The following is a 19,580-nucleotide window of genomic DNA, read 5'->3' on the forward strand; positions in this document are numbered from 1 at the left end:
ACTTTCTTCCCCATGGCCAGCATTTTAGCCTGGGTAGCTCAGTAATGTTGCAGAGAAAGAGAGGAGGCGGCGATATTAGTTCCTGCACATAAAGCAGGGACTGTGACAAGCTGGTCCTTGGCAATAGCAATGCAAGAACTGCTGTCAAGGGCGGTATACGTTATTTAATCACATCTTTGCAAGTCAGGAGCAAAAGCTATTACTTGCCTTATTTAGCAGATAGAGAAGCAAAGTCATTCGTCTGAAATCATCACATTTGTAGCAAATTGTTGTCAGAGCCTGGATTTAAATGGCATCCTCCCCAGCTCCCTGAGACTGACACAGTCCTGCCTTGGCTGCATACAAGCCTCGGACCACTGCAGCCAGGGAAAAGTCACACGCATCTGCAGAGCTCTTCAGCAACCCACCTGCAGAAGTGGGACAGCCATTCTGGGATCTGTTACAGAAAACCTGCTGATGCTGTGCTTGTATATGTACTATTTTGTATTCAACTAGTATCTCCTGCACCCCAGCAGTGTGCCATGTTACACAGTATAGACATCCTCACCAGCGATAGACCTTGTCAAAGCAGTGAAAGACAACGGGATGTTGCTGCAGGGTGCTTTTATTATCAGCATTGTCCTTCTGCAACCTCCTTACAACAGTCATGGCTCTGTCATTCTTCAAAACAGCCCATGATTATTTAAGCTGTCACAGATTAAAATAGAAAGTTGCTATTTATATACGTGTGGAAGCATAAAGAAACATTTTCTGCAGTTTCAGTCAGGCACATCTGAGCATTAATGTGCCCCTGTTCTTTCATGCCAGTAGAAAACATACTCCAAAACACATCGTCGTCATCCAAAACTTCTCCCTGCAGACAACAGACTAAACCTTGCCAAACCCCCCCCCCAACATATTTCTGAGGATGTCTGACCTTCCAAGACCCAGAGATTTCTCCTTTCCCCTCCCATACTGTTTTATAATAACTGAGTAACTTTTGGTGGGGTATAACTCATTTATTCACCAAACAGGTACAAATTCAGTGACTGAATTTGTGGAAGTAATTCAAATGAAAATAGTTTTGAATATAAAGTGTTCCCAAACATAATTTTAATCACACATGTAGTGAAATTGGGAACCAACACCACCAACTTTCACCTCTCCAGCAAGGTTGTGAATCTTTGTTTTCTGCCAGTATACGTGCTCCCTTTAAGTCAATTGTCTCACAGCTCTATTTGTAAGGCAGAACAGAAGGAAGATGTGGGTATGTTGACTGTACATGTGTATATCAAAGAAGCTTGCAGAATATGCAGGATAATATAGAGGCTGCACTGTGAAACTTGAAGCAGACATCACAACCATGCTCCTACCCTTTTATCTAGGAAGATTACTGAGGAAAGTGTCCTATATTTAACATCATTACTCAGACAATCTTGCTCAGGATAACAGTCTGTGGCTAATCCTTTATCCTAGTCTTAGGAACTTCAGTAGAGTGTAACTGGGAGGCTGCTGCCTAGCCTATGGATATCTAATACTGCTGAGCAAGGCACAGCACAGAAGCAGCATGTGGTTTTCCAAGTGACTGATCACAAAAGCTGTGTGTGACCTAGTGAGTAACACTAACTTGCAAAAATGCCGGTTTAGAAGCTACAGGAAAAGATTTTGGAACATGCTTACTCTAAGGATGACATAAAGCAGCAACAGAGAAGCTCAAAGGCAAGCCTAGAGCAAAGATACAAGATGACCAGTGTCTCCTGCAGTCCCATGCTCATCCAAAACTATCTGAAGTCAGTTGTATGACAAATTGACTCCTATTTCCTTAAAACTGTCAACTCCACAACTTACTCTGAAACTGTTTTTCGGTTGTTTGTATTAAACAAATGAACTAGCACATATTACTGACCTTTTGACCTTTAGGACCTTCAGGGCCAATTGGCCCTCTCTCCCCCTAAAACAAGAAGAAAACAACATGATTGCTTAGACCAATCTTATTGTATATCAAAGCAAGGGGCCCAATCCTACAACACCTGAGGACAATAAAAACATTTTCAAGTTTTAGTGGAGAACAGACTAAAACTGATGTGCCCTCAAAAAGCAGTAACAACGAAGCTGGCTTCTCAGAGGTCCCAGTTACAGCAAAAATAAGCAAGCACACTGCTTTTAAAAGCTGAGATTTTTTTAAAATATGGCTATATTTACCTTCAGGATCTCTTCCTTTTTACTTGAAGAAGGATGCACGTAACTGGGCTGGATAAGAATAACCACTTTGTTTACAAATTTGTTACCAGGACTACCAGCATGATCAAAAGCACTGAATTAGATAAAAAGAAACACCTGGGAAGACTGTCATTACCTCTGCAGACATCCCACCTGTGAATAACACATGCCTGGCTCTTTCTGTGAAGCGCTTTCCACCTCTAGGTCTTAAAGTGCTTCACAAACAAATCCAGTCTTTCTTAAAGCTCACTTGCGTGGTGTCATACCCCTCTTTCCAAACCTATCCAGCATGCCTCAAATGAAACACACTCATCTCAACACTCACCTTTTGTCCAGCAGGACAGGAGCAGTTGAGAGTCTTGAGGTGGCCAACCTGCTCGTTGCCAACGGTGGGCCTCACTTCCACGGGAGGTGCTTCCGTCAGGACCGTGACCCGGCACTACACCCAAATACCCAAGGACATGACAAAGCCTTCAGTGCTAGAAAGCTCCCTCTTCCACCCACTTTAAAGAAACCACGTAGGCATTCCTGGATAACATACAGCTAAATGAGGCCTAGCGAGAAACAAAATCCCACAAAAGCCGTTCATTCAAGCAACAGGGAAAAATGTGGCAAAATGAACAATGAATCTTTTTAACCAAGTTCAAGGGGAGAAGAGTGAAAGGAGGGTGGAAGTTTCTAATGAGAGTTGGGCACAGGAAACTAAGAAGCAACTGGCACCGTTTTAGCTCTTCCCAAATAAAACCAGCGGGAAACAAGTTGCATATTTCATGCTGCATTTCTTCCATCATCACTTCAGATTTTTGTTTCCCCTGACAGTTTGACAAGGAAAGAGAAACCTGGAAACTTCAAACTCCTCATACTCATCACTCTGCAGTGGTCTTCTTCTGGCACTGCTACGTTATCAATTATATAGTTAAGTTTCATTCACCATCATTAAAAAAATTATAATCCCACACTGCCATATATTCCCTGATTTATGTAATAGACTTCAACAAAGAGAGTTCATGTGAAAAGGGATAAATGACAAAGAGAAGCATACTGGTCCAGAGGGAATGTCACAGCAGGTCTCCAGCTCAGCATGCCGAGAATCACAGTAAATAACCATCCGCTGAAGATCAAACTAGAAGACAAAGTGAGGCATTAATCTCAGAGACAGTGAATTGCTAAAGACTCCATGTCCTTTTCCTTGGATACAAACAGTGCAGATGAATACAAATAGAAACCAGATGGGGCAAACTTCACCGCTGATTCTATGGATCCTGTAGTCAATCTCTCTCTCTTTCTCTCAATAATGGACCAATGCCTCAGCGTGCTCCAAAGGTGCTGAGCTAATGAGACCTTGAATATGTCTATTAAAATTCTTGTGCAGGTTTTCATGCAAATAAGGACGCATGCTAATCCGCATGTCCTGGCCAAATTTCTGTCTGAGAAGATATATTCTGACCACCCCTATCCTTCCCAGAATTTCATCTAGACATAAAGTTTGGTTTTCTCCTGTTGTGCCTTGCATCTTCTGACCATTTACCCCTGGGTGAGAAATGCTATTAGCACATTTAATATGCACATTCCATCCATTTTGCACAGCTAAGAAAGATTACACAAGTCTCAAAACACCAAAAAATTATGCGTAAGTTACACCAGGTTAACATTGCTACTTGGACAATCAGATCCAACCTGCACATCTCAACTTTAGTTCAATTGGAGCAAGTCAGGTATCTTTTCTGAGGAACTGAGAATATATGGTGACTTTAACAAGCTTTCTTTTTCCCCCCGTCTCTTCCCATCACAGGTGGAAAGATTCATAATGTCAAGATCAGACAGCAGAAGACCTTTACGTGTGTAGTTCAGTCGCCAGTTTGATGGTATTTGTGGATGATTTTATGTCTGATTTTAACTATAGCACATTCTGGGACTAGAAACAAAGATGAAATGGATTTGTCATTTTTAATCCCTATTATGCGATACTGACAGTCTCACATAAAAAGACAGCGAGTCCTGTACATCATGAGATGCCAATCTGTCTTAGCTATGGAACACAGATAACATTTCAGTGATGCTGCTTCAGGAAAAGGCTCAATTGCAACATAACCCCCAAAACTCCATTCACATGCTGCAACCCCAGTGCTGAATGTCACCCCAGCTCTAATCAACACACGTAATACTCACATCAACGGGGACGCTATCATACAAGCGTTTGCCAATCACAGTTTTTCCTTGAATGTCAATATTTTCCCTGTCTTCAATCGGCAGCATCTGCACCAGTCTGCAGTCTATGTAAAGCGAGACAGCCTTGGACTGTATGCTGAGGGCAATTTTGTGCCAGCTGCGGTCAAAAAGATCACTGACTCGTGCATTTCGGAAGACAACTCTCACAGCGTCCTTGGTGAGCCCAATGGCATTGTACTCTAAAGCTTTGTTCTCTCCGTCCAGACGGATAGAGACCTGCAAGCCGACAAAAGTGATTTTGCTAAGAAAGTGCAAAGTCTTCTCCTTCCTCCCAGCTGCTTTCCGTCATGACTGACACCACAGAGTCGGGGATGGTACAGCATGAGGTGAGAAGCCCAAGCAAAGAGCAGAGGACAGATTTGTGCGAGATACAGACAGGGAGCTTACACCTCTACTAGAAAATAAGACAGAGCAGGGCAGAGGCTCAGGTGCAGATCTGTGACCATCTAATGCCTTCTCTTGCGAGTACAATGCTTGACATGGTTTCAGGACATGCCATCCTTGATGCCTCCTAGGCAATGCTTGGGCATGGTTGGGCGGTAGCACATCAGGGGCACCTCCCCAAAGGCAGACAGACAAAGCTGAACCTGTTTTGGATTCCTCTGTCCTGTGTACTCCTCCACTACTTCCTAGCTGGCTCTGTGCTCCTTAGTACCATCACACGTCCTCAGCCATCCCATGGGGCAGGAACAAATGCCTCGTTGCCTGGTATGAAACCAGTCTTCTGAGCTGTAGCACTGCTTGCGCTTTATTTCAGATGTTTTGAACAGAAAACTAAAGCTACACTCACCCACTGTGTTGCAAGCTATGGAGCAGGCAAAAACAGGCTTTTGAAGACATTATATTTTAGTTCATTTACAAATTGATTTCTTTTTTTACCAACATCAGGCAGTTATCAGCAAGCAGCAGGGAACGGAGCAAAGCACAGGGCCAGGGGAACAAACGGTGTGTCCACAAGCTGCAGAACTGGAAGTTTGGCCACTACACCACTGAGCCATATCTGATGTAAGCAGCTTAGGGCAGGCTAACTCCAGGTCTGACCCAGCATTGCCACACAGCTGAGCACTGTGCTGGCTGGAAATGCACGCTCAGATCAGCATTAGCTCAGAAGTGTTTGCAGCCTATAAGCTATGCAGGTCTGCAATGTATTGGCCAAACCACTACTGACTTTACATGAAACAAGGCTCATGAGGCTCTAAGGCACTTCTGGCACCACATTTAAGGCACTTTTGAAAATATTATTAGGAATTTTGAGCACTTTTTCCTCTCCATTCCCAAGCAGTTCAAGTTTTCAGCTGTCTCCAAGACATACTGATACACACATTTTCACCCTGCAGGAATCAGGAATGCATGTGGCACAGGAAATCATGTTTCATTTAATAAAGTGCAGCTGATAATTTCCTATATACCTTTTGCCACTGTCTGAAACTCAGTTGGCTAAGTCTTCAAACTGCATCTATCCTTCACTGTGAGTTCCCTAAAACTTTTTGAATACCAGTCCCAAAGCAACAGTACTGTGTTACACAGGTACCTGACCCCATACCAACAGCCCAGTTTAGAGTCATGGGTAATGCCATCAGCCACTTGTTTGTACTGAGCAGAAAAACATACAGCCCATCCAATCCATCCCTCTTCAAGCACACTCGAACCCCTAAACTATAGCATGCTGCAAAGAACATGCTATATAGGAACAGACAGCCCTTTGCTATGGTCTTACGGTATTTTTCCTCTGAGAACCTAAGAGTACTTGACAAAAAATAATTAGATCAAATTCTGAAGCAGCCAGGACTCAGGACTGTGGAGCAATGATAGGTGCTACATCCATGTCCTAAGCAGGGAACACATGATGTCTTTGCATGATAGCTAGAAGTCTGTGCGAAAACTTGACCTAGCTCACTGCTCTACACTACCTCTGTGTGGCAATCTTTTTCCAAACAGGCAAAAAATATTTACCCTAAACAGAACTACCTGAACAAAACAACCAAAAACCCGAGTGGTTTCAAGAGCAAGGACGGTATATTTTTCTCCCCCTTTCCAACTAACACATCTATCTGCATGCTAACAACAGTCAAGGTCTATGTGAAACTTCCTTTGTGGTTTGAATTAGAGATAAAGGATTTTCAGCAAAATGACCTGAAAGACAGATAAAGGGATTTTTACTGCTCCACAAGGGAAGAGTGGGAGGTTAAGGCAAGAAAGCTAGTTCATGCAACGAAACAGAAACAAGGCTGTTCTTGCTGGCTGCAAAGGGCCTCATACCTGTGGGATGCCATACTTGTCAATAATCTGCCAAATATACCAGTCTTCTTTCCTGGAAGCCTTCCGGAATTTGAAGGTAGTTACAAAGGCATATTCATCAGGGAGACCTTGTGGAAATACATCCCTGGAATGGGGAGGAGAAAAAAGGGCAATGTATCAGGCTTAGCAGTAAAGAGCAGAACTTCTAAAACTGTGCATGTCCCAGCAATGCCTCCCAGAAGTATCATATAGTTCCTACAAAATCTGCTGTGTTTGGCAGCCTGTAGAGAGATGAACATGAGCTTGTGCCCTCCAGGTGGTTTTGTCCTTGAGGAGCCCTTTTTCATTCCAGTGGTGAAGCTCTCATATTAAATAAGAAACAGAGAAAATCTGCAGTCTAGTATCCATCATGTCAAAACAGTTATATTTCACTTGATGCTTCTGTTCATGCAGTCTGTAAATGTGTTCTCCAGATGCACTGGAGACCTGTGACATATGAGAATGGGCAGGCACACCTGAAACTCACTATAAACATACCAAGTTATAGCAACAAATATTGTAATATTTGCCCCAAACCAGGCTCTACACCTCATGCCTGTCCAGGAAGATGTTCTTTGGCCTGGGAGAACGGAAGAACCTTCTCAAATCAAACACTGCAAACACATCAGGCAGAAATTTCCACTGTGATCCATGTGTAAGTCTGAAGTAACCGAAACCAGCACTGTTTGACTGACCTCGACATAAGAACCTACTATAACATGAGTATGCAGGGCTAGACAGAGGGGATAACTAATCCAGTATCATTATTATTTTGTCACTGGATACCTAAGAATGAGAATGAACAGAACAAACATATTCCTCCTACCTCCAACTCTTTGGGATCCATGGAGCAAATCAGAGAGAACTACAACTTCTATATTAATAATTTATTATGGATTTATCTGGCATGGACTTCTTCAGTCTCCCCTTGAACTCAGGTAAACTTAGTACCTTCACAACGTCCTTTGGCAAGGAATCACATAGATCTTCTACCCCCTGTATAATGAGCCTCCTTTTGTTTAGGACCTAGCTCAGTTCTTATAAGGGACAGCACAATAAACCTATTATTTTTCTGGGGTTTACGCCATTCGTGATTTTGCAAGCTTTGTTTGTAATGCCTCTAACCCTTCTCTTTTCCCAGCTGAAGAATCCCAGTTACCTTCATTGTTCCCCCTGCCCAAGCTAGCCCGCTCCTCTGATCGTTCCTAAGTAGACCCTTCCTAAATATCATGTCTTTGCTTCCAGACATCTGAGCAGTCAGGCATAAGCACCCATTAGAAGACAAAACATAACAGCAGCAATTAATGAAGAACAAAACAATGAAGACAGATTCTTTTAAGGAAGACTTGACATAATCCATCACTACGCAGAAACTGGCACAGCCAAAGGCACACAAAACTAGAGACTTTTAATGGCGTTTAAAGCAAAAAACCCTCAGAATTTCCAGAACACTTTGTTTAGCAATAACAGCACAGGTTGAAAGTCAGTCTTTCCTAATGCCAAAATATTCAGTCATCTTTTAACCTGTGCTTTGAATTTCTTATCTTTTTAGCCAAGTTAAAAATTCAGAACACTGTGGTTTCATCCACTACTGTGGCTTTTGCTGTACAAGATGCCTGTGCAGGCTACGCACCAGTATAAACTGGTTTTTACATTGGGGACACAGGTGCTTTCTGAAATCTTCCAACACAAGAGAAAACTGAGCCAAGGTCCCACTAGCTCCTTTCCAAAATCCTTCCCCTAGGAGAGCAGACAATGCTGTCACACTTCTCGGTACTAGCTGTTCTAACAGGCGAGGTCCCAGCAGACTGGAGGTTAGCCAGTGTGACACCCACCTACAAGAAGGGCAGGAAGGAGGATCCGGGGAACTACAGGTCTGTCAGCCCGACCTCGGGGCCGGGGAAGGTGATGGAACAGATCATCTTGAGAGCCATCACGTGGCACATACAGCACAATCGTCACTCTTGTGGCAGTCACCATGCAGTACACAACTGGCATGCCTAGGGCACTGAAAGCCACCAAGAAAGCCTACAGGGTGTTTGGCAAGAGAGACTCAGCTCAGCCACATCAGTGCTCCCAACAAGGCACCCCAGCAGGTCTCCTTCACCACTGACGTGCCTTAGTGCAAATTTCCTGTCAAAATGGCTTTGGACACTCCTCGTGTCCATGTTTGTCAAAGAAGAGGATGCATGCCTCAGCCTTTAACATCAGTGACAGTTTGGGCTATTTTCCTCCAGCTGTCCAGGAAACCCCAGCAAGATAGCAATGCTGACAGTTAAAAGGCACTGCTTAGTGCTCCATCCTCTGGGAAAAAAAAAAAAAAAAAAAACAACATGGACACTTCTACATGAAAGTGCTGCCAGTGGGGTCATTTCCCTGTGGCTCAGCTCCTCACATTCTGTCATTTCAGCATACATGCCTAGCGCATTTACTGTTACTCACCCCTCACGACCGATTTTCACCATCACAACTGCATTTAATGAGTTCTCTCTCTGTCGTACCCTTTAAGATTTCAATTTTGGGCACAGACAGCCTTACTGAACTACTCTCCCAGCTACAGCCCACCCCCAACTACCATCTCCTAATGAATAAAAATCAAGCAGAAAAATGGTTCCTCACTTAATCCAGTGGCGGCACAAGACAGTGGAGTTACAGCTCTGGGGGTGCTTTACTTTCTTCCTGATCCATAGTACATTTGCTGTCATCACATCACACCAACAGCAGCAGGACACAGGCTTTTAATGCTGCCTGTCCCTAATGTTTCTTCAACTCTGGATATGCAGGTGTGCTTGGTTCCAAGTACGAACTGAAGGCAGTGGCTGTAACTGCGGCATCACTGCTTTGCTGAGCAGGGAGCTATAGGAGCATGTGGTTGAAATTAATCCCCCCAAGATACCCCACTGAGCCTTAGGCCTGACAATCTACAACCAAATCTGGACGAGCCAGCTGCTGGTCTCTGTGCTAAGATGGTCTTTCTTGATACCTTTGAGTTGGGAGCAGGAGTATCACCATGTGAACTTAAATTTAGAAAGGCTTTTCAGAGGCTTAACGCCCACAGAAGTAACTGGGAGTTAGGTACCTAAATATCGTTGTGAGTCTGGCCACACGTCATCACATACAGGCTGACAAATGGCCCATCAGGTAGATTTAAACTGATAGAAAGCTATAATGACGTATTATGTGTCACCTTCAACTGATTTTTAAAGGTGCTGAAGAACTGGCTGTAAGTTCCTGACAGAGAAAGGCTTCATGCCAAAAGCAAATCTAAAGACACTCTCACTGCTCTGAAGATATGATAAAAGCTGTTTCTGAAGTCCTTGGTTCCTGCATTTTTAAAAGATGCATTACTGCATAAATAACAAAAACTTTGCTTATGAGTTTTCATTTATTTCCTCACTAAACAGTGATTTTCACCTAGAAGTTCAGCTTTACTTAGGAATCCAAGGGCAGGAACTGCTGTCCCTAGAAATGTTTTATTTCCTTCTTTCACTCAAGGCTGAATTGAACTGATGATCCATATTATGGAGCTTTGCTGGATGCCTGGTACCTACAGGGAGCACTCTGCCAGCTCCTTGGTCTATAATTCTGACAACAGGATAGATTGCAGAAGCGGCCTTATAAAACTCCAAGACAAGAGAATCCCCCAGTGCTGCAGGTTAGTCTAAGAGTTAATTAACCCAGCTACAAGGTCAGGCGAATCACAACTTCTACAAAGAAATAATGATAATAACCAGGAAGAATACTCTTTTAGCCATTGCCCATTTTCAATATACAGTGTCCTTCTTACACACTTTTGTTTGGCAAAAGAGTCTACATCTGTAACAATCAGCATGAAGGTCTACATCTATAATAATAACACAATGGAGAAAAATAAGATTATCAGCTCTCATTTCAGACGCTGAATGTTACAATTAATGGGGTGTCTGCATTTGGTGAGGAAAGGCATAATTAGTGTATTTGGGAAAATTGACCACTTTTACAACAGTGAAAAACCACTAATACGAAACGTAACTCACTAAGGTCTGCAAAACAAGGTTGGAGAAAGCCAGTTCATTTCCATACACATCACATCACCAGAGGCTTTTAGAATGACAAAGGAAAAAAAAAAAAAAAAAAGGGAAAAAGGGAAAGAAAAGGCTATAGAAGGATTGTCACAATACAGAGTCAACCCCATTTATCCACCCATCCATCCTTGACAGATGGTTTTTTGGTCATACTTCAGAAACTTCAGTTATGGAGTGGATATAACCTCCAGGTAATTTCTTCCTGTGTTTCACTCTCCTCCATGCTGCAGAAGAAGTCTATCCTAAATCTCATTTGCTGTTGTTTTGGGAAGAGAGTGGGAAAGGGAAACACAAGACTGGCAGAGAGTGGGAGAGGGTACAGCATTGAATTACAAATCCCAGAATCGCTGAGAGTGTAAGGGACCTCTTGAGATCACCTAGTCTAAAGAAGGGGGATTTTGTGTTTAGACTGAATTTCAGTGTTTTAATTTGTTCCCATTGCTTCTTGTCCTGGGAATGGATACCACTGAGAAGATGCTGGTTCCATCTTCTTAGCTTCCTTCCCATGAGGTATTTATACACATGGATAAGATCCTCCCCTGAGCCTTCTCTTCTCCAAGCTGAATAATCACAGTTGTCTCTGCTGTTCCTCATATGAAATACATGCTCGAGAAGAAGTAAGGAACAAGAAAGCATTCAACAGGTTTCGTGTTTAGTGTAGGAGGGTTTGAGAGCTTTGTGTAGAATTTTCCTCTCTGCGGAGCAGAACAAACGATGACACCAGGGGAAGAGCTCATGGAGAAACACAAGGCAGGTAACTGAAGTTCAAGATGATGTCAGGAGACAAAGTCCCCAGACAAACACACCCAAACCTGCCCAAAACAACCCAAGACTCAGAAGCTGGGGAAGACAACATGGTGCCAATATAAAGAGTAAAGAGATTATGCCTAGAAGCTAGGCCAAGCACCAGGAAGTTCTGTGAGGTGGCAGCTGAGATGAGGAACAAGCCAGGATGGTACCAGACCAGGCAAGAGAAAACTGAAGGATGCACATGGCCAGGAGGAAGACCTTGAATTCAGGACTAGCAGAAATAGGCGGAGGACAGAACAAGATAGTGAGATAAAAGCTTGGCATTAGCTAAGGCAACAGAAATGAGAAACAAGCCTGAGTACCCAGAACCAGAAATCTGGGGCACAGCTTTGGCCAGAAGATCCACAGAGAAGCCATGAGCAAACAGTAGGACAGCTCCAGTTACCTGAGGAGTGAGGAGCAGCACCAGCCAGGTTTATGGACCAGTCCTCAGCCAGCTAGAAAGACTTGTAAGTCCCTCAGTAACCAGGACATTGACTGTGGCCAAGTTCCTGGCTGTTGTGTCTGCTTGCTCACAAGAACCATCACAGGATGCCTCACCACAAAGACAAAGAAAGTTCATAGTTGTAGGCTCTAGGTTGGAAGATGAGTAGGCACATTTCCCAGGCAGTTAAGCTGGCACTTTGTAAAAGTACTAGTGCTTAAAGGATACAAATCCTTTATGCAGATAATAAAGTGAAATACATATATTACTCAGTTAATGATTTTGCATCTAATCATGAGATGCTATTATCAGTTGCTAAACGTTGCTTGAGGTTATCTTCAAGACAGGACAGATGTTTTTGTTTTGTTTATTATTCCAGTTATCAGTTTTGTGCAGCTTTACAAGATTTCATTTTCTGTGAGCAATGACCCTATACGCACCACCTCAGAACCCTGGTATCCAAAGGCTAAAATGAACCAAATATGCAGACACCTTCCATGGTGTTACAGCCATTTGGGTTCATTCCCAAACCACAGGAATATGGAAGTTAATATACAAAAGGCTGAAAATATAAAAATTCTTCTTTAATTCCATGTTTCAGAAAATCATTCAAAAGGAAGTTTAGTCATTTCAGTCTACTAATTAAGAATGTTTTACTTCTAATTTTCCCGGGCAATAAAATATTCCACTTATTTTAAAAACAAAAACAAATAAATGGGTGCAGTCTGAGCTGATGGAAAGTCATCATAGCTGGTTGGTCTGGCTTCGCTCCCGCAGTCTTTCTGGGTAAACAACAACAGAAACAACAAAGTACTTAACCCTTAATTTGAAAAAGGAGTGCAAATGGGCAGCTCTCTGTAATCTGTGATAACTTGTTCCAGGTGGTTAATTATGTTCATTGTTAAAAGAACGCTGGGTTTGATGTCATTAACAAGTAGCCAGTCTTTCAGTCTACCACTACCCTTAGCACCAAAGACCCTTTACTAAACTCTGATTTCACAAAGGTTCTTGCAAAGATTGATCACCTCAGTTGTTAGCCCCTTCTTAATCTTATGTGACTACACTGCACTTCTTGAACTTCTCACTATTAGACTTGCTTCACAGTTCTTTAAACTTTCATTCACTTCATTTCTACCTACTGAATTATGGAGACAAGGACTGGCCATAGCATCCCAGCAGTGGTGACCGAGTTGCCTGATATGGAGACAGTCATATCACTCTTGACAGATCCTGCTTATACACCCAATGATTGCACTAGTCCTATTTGTCATAGTACCACCCAGAACTCAGATCCAGTAGATCATCATGCCCAGAATTTAAGTGCAAACTGGACCTCCACACTTCAAGGGCCTCTTTCTGTGTAGCCTTGGTGGTAATGCTTTACAGTGATGCAGCACACTACCACTAGCTGATACAAGCTGTAGCAAGCAGAGATTCTACCCTGAGACTGCTGTGAGCCAAACAAAATAGGTTTATTCCCCTTCCCACATGCAGCAGTTACACATATACTACTTATCAAGACCAGGTGTCTTTAGTTGGCTGGCCTTCTCCCAGGTCATGAATTTATTTACCCTGAGATTTGACATAATTTACAGACTTTAGAGCAAACAGTTTTCCTTGTAGTACATCATATTTTTAATATTTATTTTTTTTAAGACTGTGTTTATATGGAGAAAGAGGGGGAGCAGAGAAGGGCAAATCAATGCAGATTGGCTCCAGGATGAAAAAAAATATTGTCAAATCAAGCAAACGCAAGTCACAGGACAGTCTCAAAGATTCAGTGAGCTGAGTAAAAGAGCTAAAACAGAATAAAAAATAACAACCCCTCATCTGTAAGAAGGAAAAGAATTACTATCGATTTCTTAAGCTGAAGTTCAAACCAGCATAGATAAATTTACTGTAAAAATGTTAATATTGACAATTCAATCAATGGCTCATGGTTACTCAGGGAAATTATGCACTTGCTTTTTTCAAGCCTGATGCTAGCAGGACTCAGGTGACAACCCGAAGACAAACTGCTGTGATAGTCTACGACACAGCTGGCAGCCTTAGGTCATAAAAGGCTCCAAGGACTGAATCCACGTTGACACAGGACTAAAAATTGCTCATTCTTTTACAAGGCTAAAATCCATATTAGCTAACTGATAACAACATCTGCTATTAACTGGTCTCTTGTGATTAGCAAATATGTATCTCAGTGGGAGTACTACCAAATATTCCTTTTAGAAGCTATTTATCAAGTCCTAAGTTCTATGAATTTCTTGATACTGCTTTTCACAGCCATTGAGATACACCAAAAGCAGCTCAGGCTCTACCAGTATGGAGCCTGTAGCTGGTGAGGAGGCTTCTGACCACGTATAAATTCTGTGCCAGCAGAACTGAAAGAGCTGATCAAAGCAGCAATATATGTCCAGGTACTAAATAACTACTACAAGGTTAGCCTAGAGGAACCAAATAACATAAAGCAGAGGCTCGGATGGAAGTAAAGTGAAAAATCAGGGTACTCACTCAGTTTTTTGAACAACAGGGAAGCTTCCAAGTCGTACATAGGCGCTCTGAATTCCATTTTCTTTCATTCCAAAAATCTGTTTCACGCTGAACGAATCCATCAGGTCAAATCCTGTCCATAATGGAAGTGTAAATACCAGACATTGATCAGGCAGTGGGCCATGTCTTCAATGTACTTAGCTATCTATCTTAGCACACAAACACTACACTTCAGAGATTAACCTTGCTCTTGTTGGGAAAAGGCAGAACAAAATTCCAGCATGGTCTAATCTGCTTAGTCCAAAATCTCAAAACTAAGCATAAATTCAAACTGTAACAAGTCCTGGAAAGACTAGAACAGAGTTCTCCAGAAATCAATAGTTATTGGTCGCACTGCCACAACACCTTGAAAATGCTGTATAATTCATTAATCCACATGTAGAAAAATGCCCCGGTGCAGACTGAAACTTATTCATAGAATCATGGAATCATAAAACAGTTTGGGTTGGAAGGGACCTTCAGAGATCATCTAGTCCAACATCCCTGCCATAGGCAGGGACACCTTTCGCTGGGTAAGATTGTTACTCAAATCCCCATCAAACTTGACCTTCAGCACTTCCAGTGATGGGGCATCCAACTTAGACTACCTCATTTGCTTTCAGGATTGGATGAAGCACACAGGTAGATCATAATAGGATTTTTTCTTATTCAGGCTATGCGTTCGCAAACTGTAAATTTCTTGATATATTTTTCATTAAGGATGAAGAAGGGTTGTTCTTTGAGAAATGCCATGCAGGTCCAGAGGAAAGTTAAGCCCTAGGTGTGTCAGAGTCCACATTCAGAATCAGCAAATTGTTTTGTTTTAGTCACACTATTAATTTCTTCTGTGTCAAGTTCAGATATTGCCTCCACTTTCCTTAGAAGGAGCTGTGAAACAAACTAATTAATGTTCACACAGCATTTCACACAGGCTTCATCTGGCTAAATGTCAGCTCTCAAGACAGGGTAATAACAAAGACTCTCATTCAGTTAGGCACAGGGAGTCAAATACAGGTGGCTTCTAGGGAAAGATTAATATACTAAAACAGATGCCAAAGTGCATGTTTCTCTCCATTAACATAAAGAAAGCTTAAGCATGCTCAACCTCACCTACTAAAGGTCTAATAGCTGGTGAGATAACCTACACTCTTAGATAATCCATTGCCAAGCAAAGCCTGTGAAGGTTATGGAACACTGGTTGCTGAAGGATTTCAGTAGCATTACACAAAATATGGCATCAGGCCATACACTCAAGAATGAAGATCTCTGCCGAGGATGAGATGCACCTCACCTAATTCTAGCTGTCTGAAGAGGAGACATCTGATGTATACAGGTTGCTTCATTTCCCTTGTGGGTCAGCAGAGAAATACAGGAGTCTCGAAGAGCACAACTCATCACACCTGTCTCAGACCTACCTACAGACAGGCTGAATCACTCTTTGGCAGTGCCTACCTCCTTCCATTCAGCAGAAAGGGAGCTGTACAGAGAGTAATTTTCAGACTGCTGAAGTTGGGTGAGATATATTCTACTTGTAGGGCATGCCATCCATTTTGTGCAGTGAATGAAGCAGAAGTCAAGAGGAAAAATATGTTAACTAATCACACATGACTTATATTTACATTGTCTCTTTAGCCATCAGGATTGAATAAAGGTTGCAGATGTTTGAATTCAGACTAGCAATATCTTAAGTTTATTATCCTGACCATTCATGGTAAGAGCCTCCTTAAACAGATACCATTCCATTTCTAAGTGGGAGAAAAAAACAAACAAGCCCAAAACGTTATCATTTGAGCTGAGAAATTAGTCAAGGCAGACTGTCCAGGTGGACAGGAAAGAAGAAACCTAGGGAAGCTTCCTGATTAATTTGTGCTAATACTATTTCAGCTGAATGACAAGAAAATACATATAGCATTTAATTATTTATTATTATTATTTTGTTTATTTAATGTGCCTGGAAACACTTTGGATGGAGTATGTTCCCTTGTTGACTTTAGGACTGGAGCTGGGATTGTGAGGGAGACAGCATAATGCTTTTAATTCAGTCTTGAACCAAAACGTTAATGTAAAAAACTGGCTATGCTGTAATCATTTCTTCAGTAGTTGAACAGGATTTTTCACCTGGCACTGGCTGGCTGCTAATAGTGCAGTGGACACAGCCCACTTAGATCTTTCCCCAAACACCTTACTGGCCATTAAGTTTGTCATACAACATTTCTGGGCTGGAGTGATAGCAGAAATATGGGCTGATCACTGGGTCTTCCACCACCAACGAGGGACCATATTGCCAGTGCCATAGGGAAAATGAGATCCTACACATACTTTCCCAATTCTTTGCACAAGTGAAGGTAAAGAACATACCTGCCTAAATCAGCAAGGACAGAGCTAGTGTTACCTATTGCTCCATGCTGAACCTCAGGATGAAAGGCAAGAGTTTCCTGGTCCCAGCTGTTTTGATTTAAAAGGTGGGGTTTTGTGTACCAGGGCAGGTGTGGTTTCCCAAATGGCTTATAAACTATTTAATCACTAATGTCATAAATCTGGCAATTAATAAGATGAATAATGCTCTTTGATCATAAGCCTCCTACTTCATTATAGCTACTAAAACAATATGGGGCCACTGAAACTCTAACATGATTACATCTTCTGAAAAGGAGCACACCCTAGTCCATTAACATTAAAATTAAAATAGTGACCTGAAAGAGAAGCTCAGATTCCTAACAGCATACTTGGCTTGAAAAGCAATTTCTTATGCACTGCTCTGCTGATCAAATCAGCCGAATGTCTTTACTTGCGAATAATAACTCCCTTACAGGAACCAGCCCATTTTTCCAGAATCAGAAAATATACTCTGCCTGTTACATGGACAAGATGGCAAAACTTGGCGCTGGACAATTTCTACATTATCTAACTAATATGCCAACCAGATTCTCTTTTCCAGGAAAGATGCCCACACTGCACCCAACCACACCCTAAAGTGTGGCCAAAGGATGAACAAAGAGCTCTGTTCTTGTCCAGTAGTGTTATGATGTTTGTTTCCAGATAATTATTTCAAGACCAGACTAAAGGGGCCATGGTTGGTTGCCCTGAGTATGAGCTGGATTTCTGCCTGGCTCCATTAAAGATCTGATCTGGATAGCATGGTGGCAGCTAGTGTGCGTGTTAAGATTTTCCTGTCTTTCCTGTGCTCAGGGGCAAAAAAAACCCCAAACAACCGAAAATAAAAAAGTACCCAAACCTAGAAAACCAGAGCAACAAAGGGAAGTTTGAATAGCCAGAAAACACAGCAGTGTGCACATTTGGAAAGTCTTTTCAAAGTAAGACAAAGCCATTAACTTCTTTAGCCTGAAGAAACCTTCTGAGAAAAGTCTCCTGCCTTGCATTCCCAGGAGCCCAAGATAACACTCACAGGGCCGACCACTGGGTTGCTTCTAATTGTGAAAGTCTGTGGTGAGACAGCAGCCTGGAGGGGAATGTGGAAAGCAGGTAAGAAAGGAATCAGGAAAGGCACTGGACATCAGAGACTCAAGTGATGTGTCCAGAATATATTCCTTATGGAGGATTTCCAGACACAAGCACTAAATATAAAACAAAGCAGCTTTTGCAGGAAACGCTCCATACTCTAGTTTTGCTTAAAATTATCAGCCCAGTTCAATGCATTGATGGAGTATCACCAATAGCCAAGGTCAGGGAGGTTGCTATCAGCTGCCGGTTCTCTGAGACTTCTAAAAATAGCAATCTGTATTGCCTGTGATAAAATAACGTATTTCACTTTTACTGGAGAGAGGTCCATGCAATAAACTTTATGGTAGACTAGTGCAGTGTATAATTTCCTAGGAAGAACAGTATCACTTGAGAGCATTTCAGCAAATACATGATCTTATCAATTTTGTTGCCTAACACTTCTGCAGTCTTGAAAGTTAAGCTTTCATGGATTGCCTGTGTTCACAAGGAAAAGCCTGTGTGCTCACTAGGTCCTCAGCAACCCTTTCAAGTCATCCAGCACGGTGTGCAAGGCTATTACTGCTATAAAGAGCCCTCATTTTTATTACCTTAGTCACTTTCTGTGCTAATACATACTTTAAAAATTACAGGAAAAATATGTCATAATACCACATCCTAAAGTTAAATAGTGCATTTAACCAGCTGTGTCTGGCAATTAGTTACTTGAAGCCAGGGTGTAAATGAGGCTTATTTTTCTTCTACTGTATCTAAACCTTTGGCATCTTTATCTTCCACAATGCTCTAGGCTGAAAACAGCTATTTCTGGACAGAAAAGATATGTCTCAATTCAGGGATGAGATAGAAGTGTCCAGATCCTGAAGGAGAGACTTACTACTTTATTCAGCATATGTTGCTGCTATTGTTACAGTAGCCATCATCTGCTACAGCATTTTTGCTGTTCCTGACATTCCTTTCTCCACAGGGAAGGAAATCTGTGTGAGTATCAGATTTTAGGGGTATTTTTAAGAGCTCACTGAAGCCTCTGTCTTCAAGGCTCTTCCACAACATCAAGATTACCCTCATCTCTACCAGTATATCACTGCCCCAACCACAGTTTCATCTGGTGACAAGAAGCAGTATTTAGGAGGAGGTGAGGTGCACACTGATGCTCTCATCCTTCAGTGTCCTAGCCTTGCTGGCACGCTGGCAGGAGGCAGTCAGAAAGTGCTTCTCCTCTTTCTTGATGGCCAGCTGCTTAGGTTGGTGAGCTGTCTACGATGACAACACTGGGGTCAATGTCAAAGAAGCCAGACACAATCTTCATATTGTTCCAGCATCCCTGTGGGGCACACAGGTGCTGCTTGTTTGCTCATGGCAATCCAGACAACAGGGAAGGTCAGAGTCCTGCAGCTCAGGTACTGTTTAGACCTGTCTCATTGTGGATGATTGTAAAAAGGAGTTTGAAAGAAAATCTTTCATGGGACTAATTTTTTTCAACCATCTCTGGCTGTCAAAAGAAGTAATTTCCAAAGACACAACGGATAAGAATTCTCTCTTCTTGCACAGTTTTATTCAATTCTAGTTCACCTCTCCAGCAAAGACAAAAAAAG

General features: G+C 42.2%; 1 protein-coding gene across 1 annotated transcript in view; it reads right to left on the bottom strand.

The window, feature by feature from the left end:
- Nucleotides 1-19,580, bottom strand: part of COL22A1 (collagen type XXII alpha 1 chain) — a 237,326-nt gene that overhangs the window by 135,892 nt on the left and 81,854 nt on the right. Inside the window, exons 5-10 of the mRNA XM_056333390.1 lie at nucleotides 14,512-14,623; nucleotides 6,688-6,811; nucleotides 4,369-4,644; nucleotides 3,242-3,322; nucleotides 2,525-2,638; nucleotides 1,886-1,930 (exon numbers count right to left, since the gene is read on the bottom strand). Of these exons, the coding sequence (XP_056189365.1) occupies nucleotides 1,886-1,930; nucleotides 2,525-2,638; nucleotides 3,242-3,322; nucleotides 4,369-4,644; nucleotides 6,688-6,811; nucleotides 14,512-14,623 (752 nt within the window). The remainder of the gene's footprint in view (nucleotides 1-1,885; nucleotides 1,931-2,524; nucleotides 2,639-3,241; nucleotides 3,323-4,368; nucleotides 4,645-6,687; nucleotides 6,812-14,511; nucleotides 14,624-19,580) is intronic.

Source organism: Falco biarmicus, chromosome 3, assembly GCF_023638135.1.
Source record: "Falco biarmicus isolate bFalBia1 chromosome 3, bFalBia1.pri, whole genome shotgun sequence".
Lineage (NCBI taxonomy): Eukaryota > Metazoa > Chordata > Aves > Falconiformes > Falconidae > Falco > Falco biarmicus.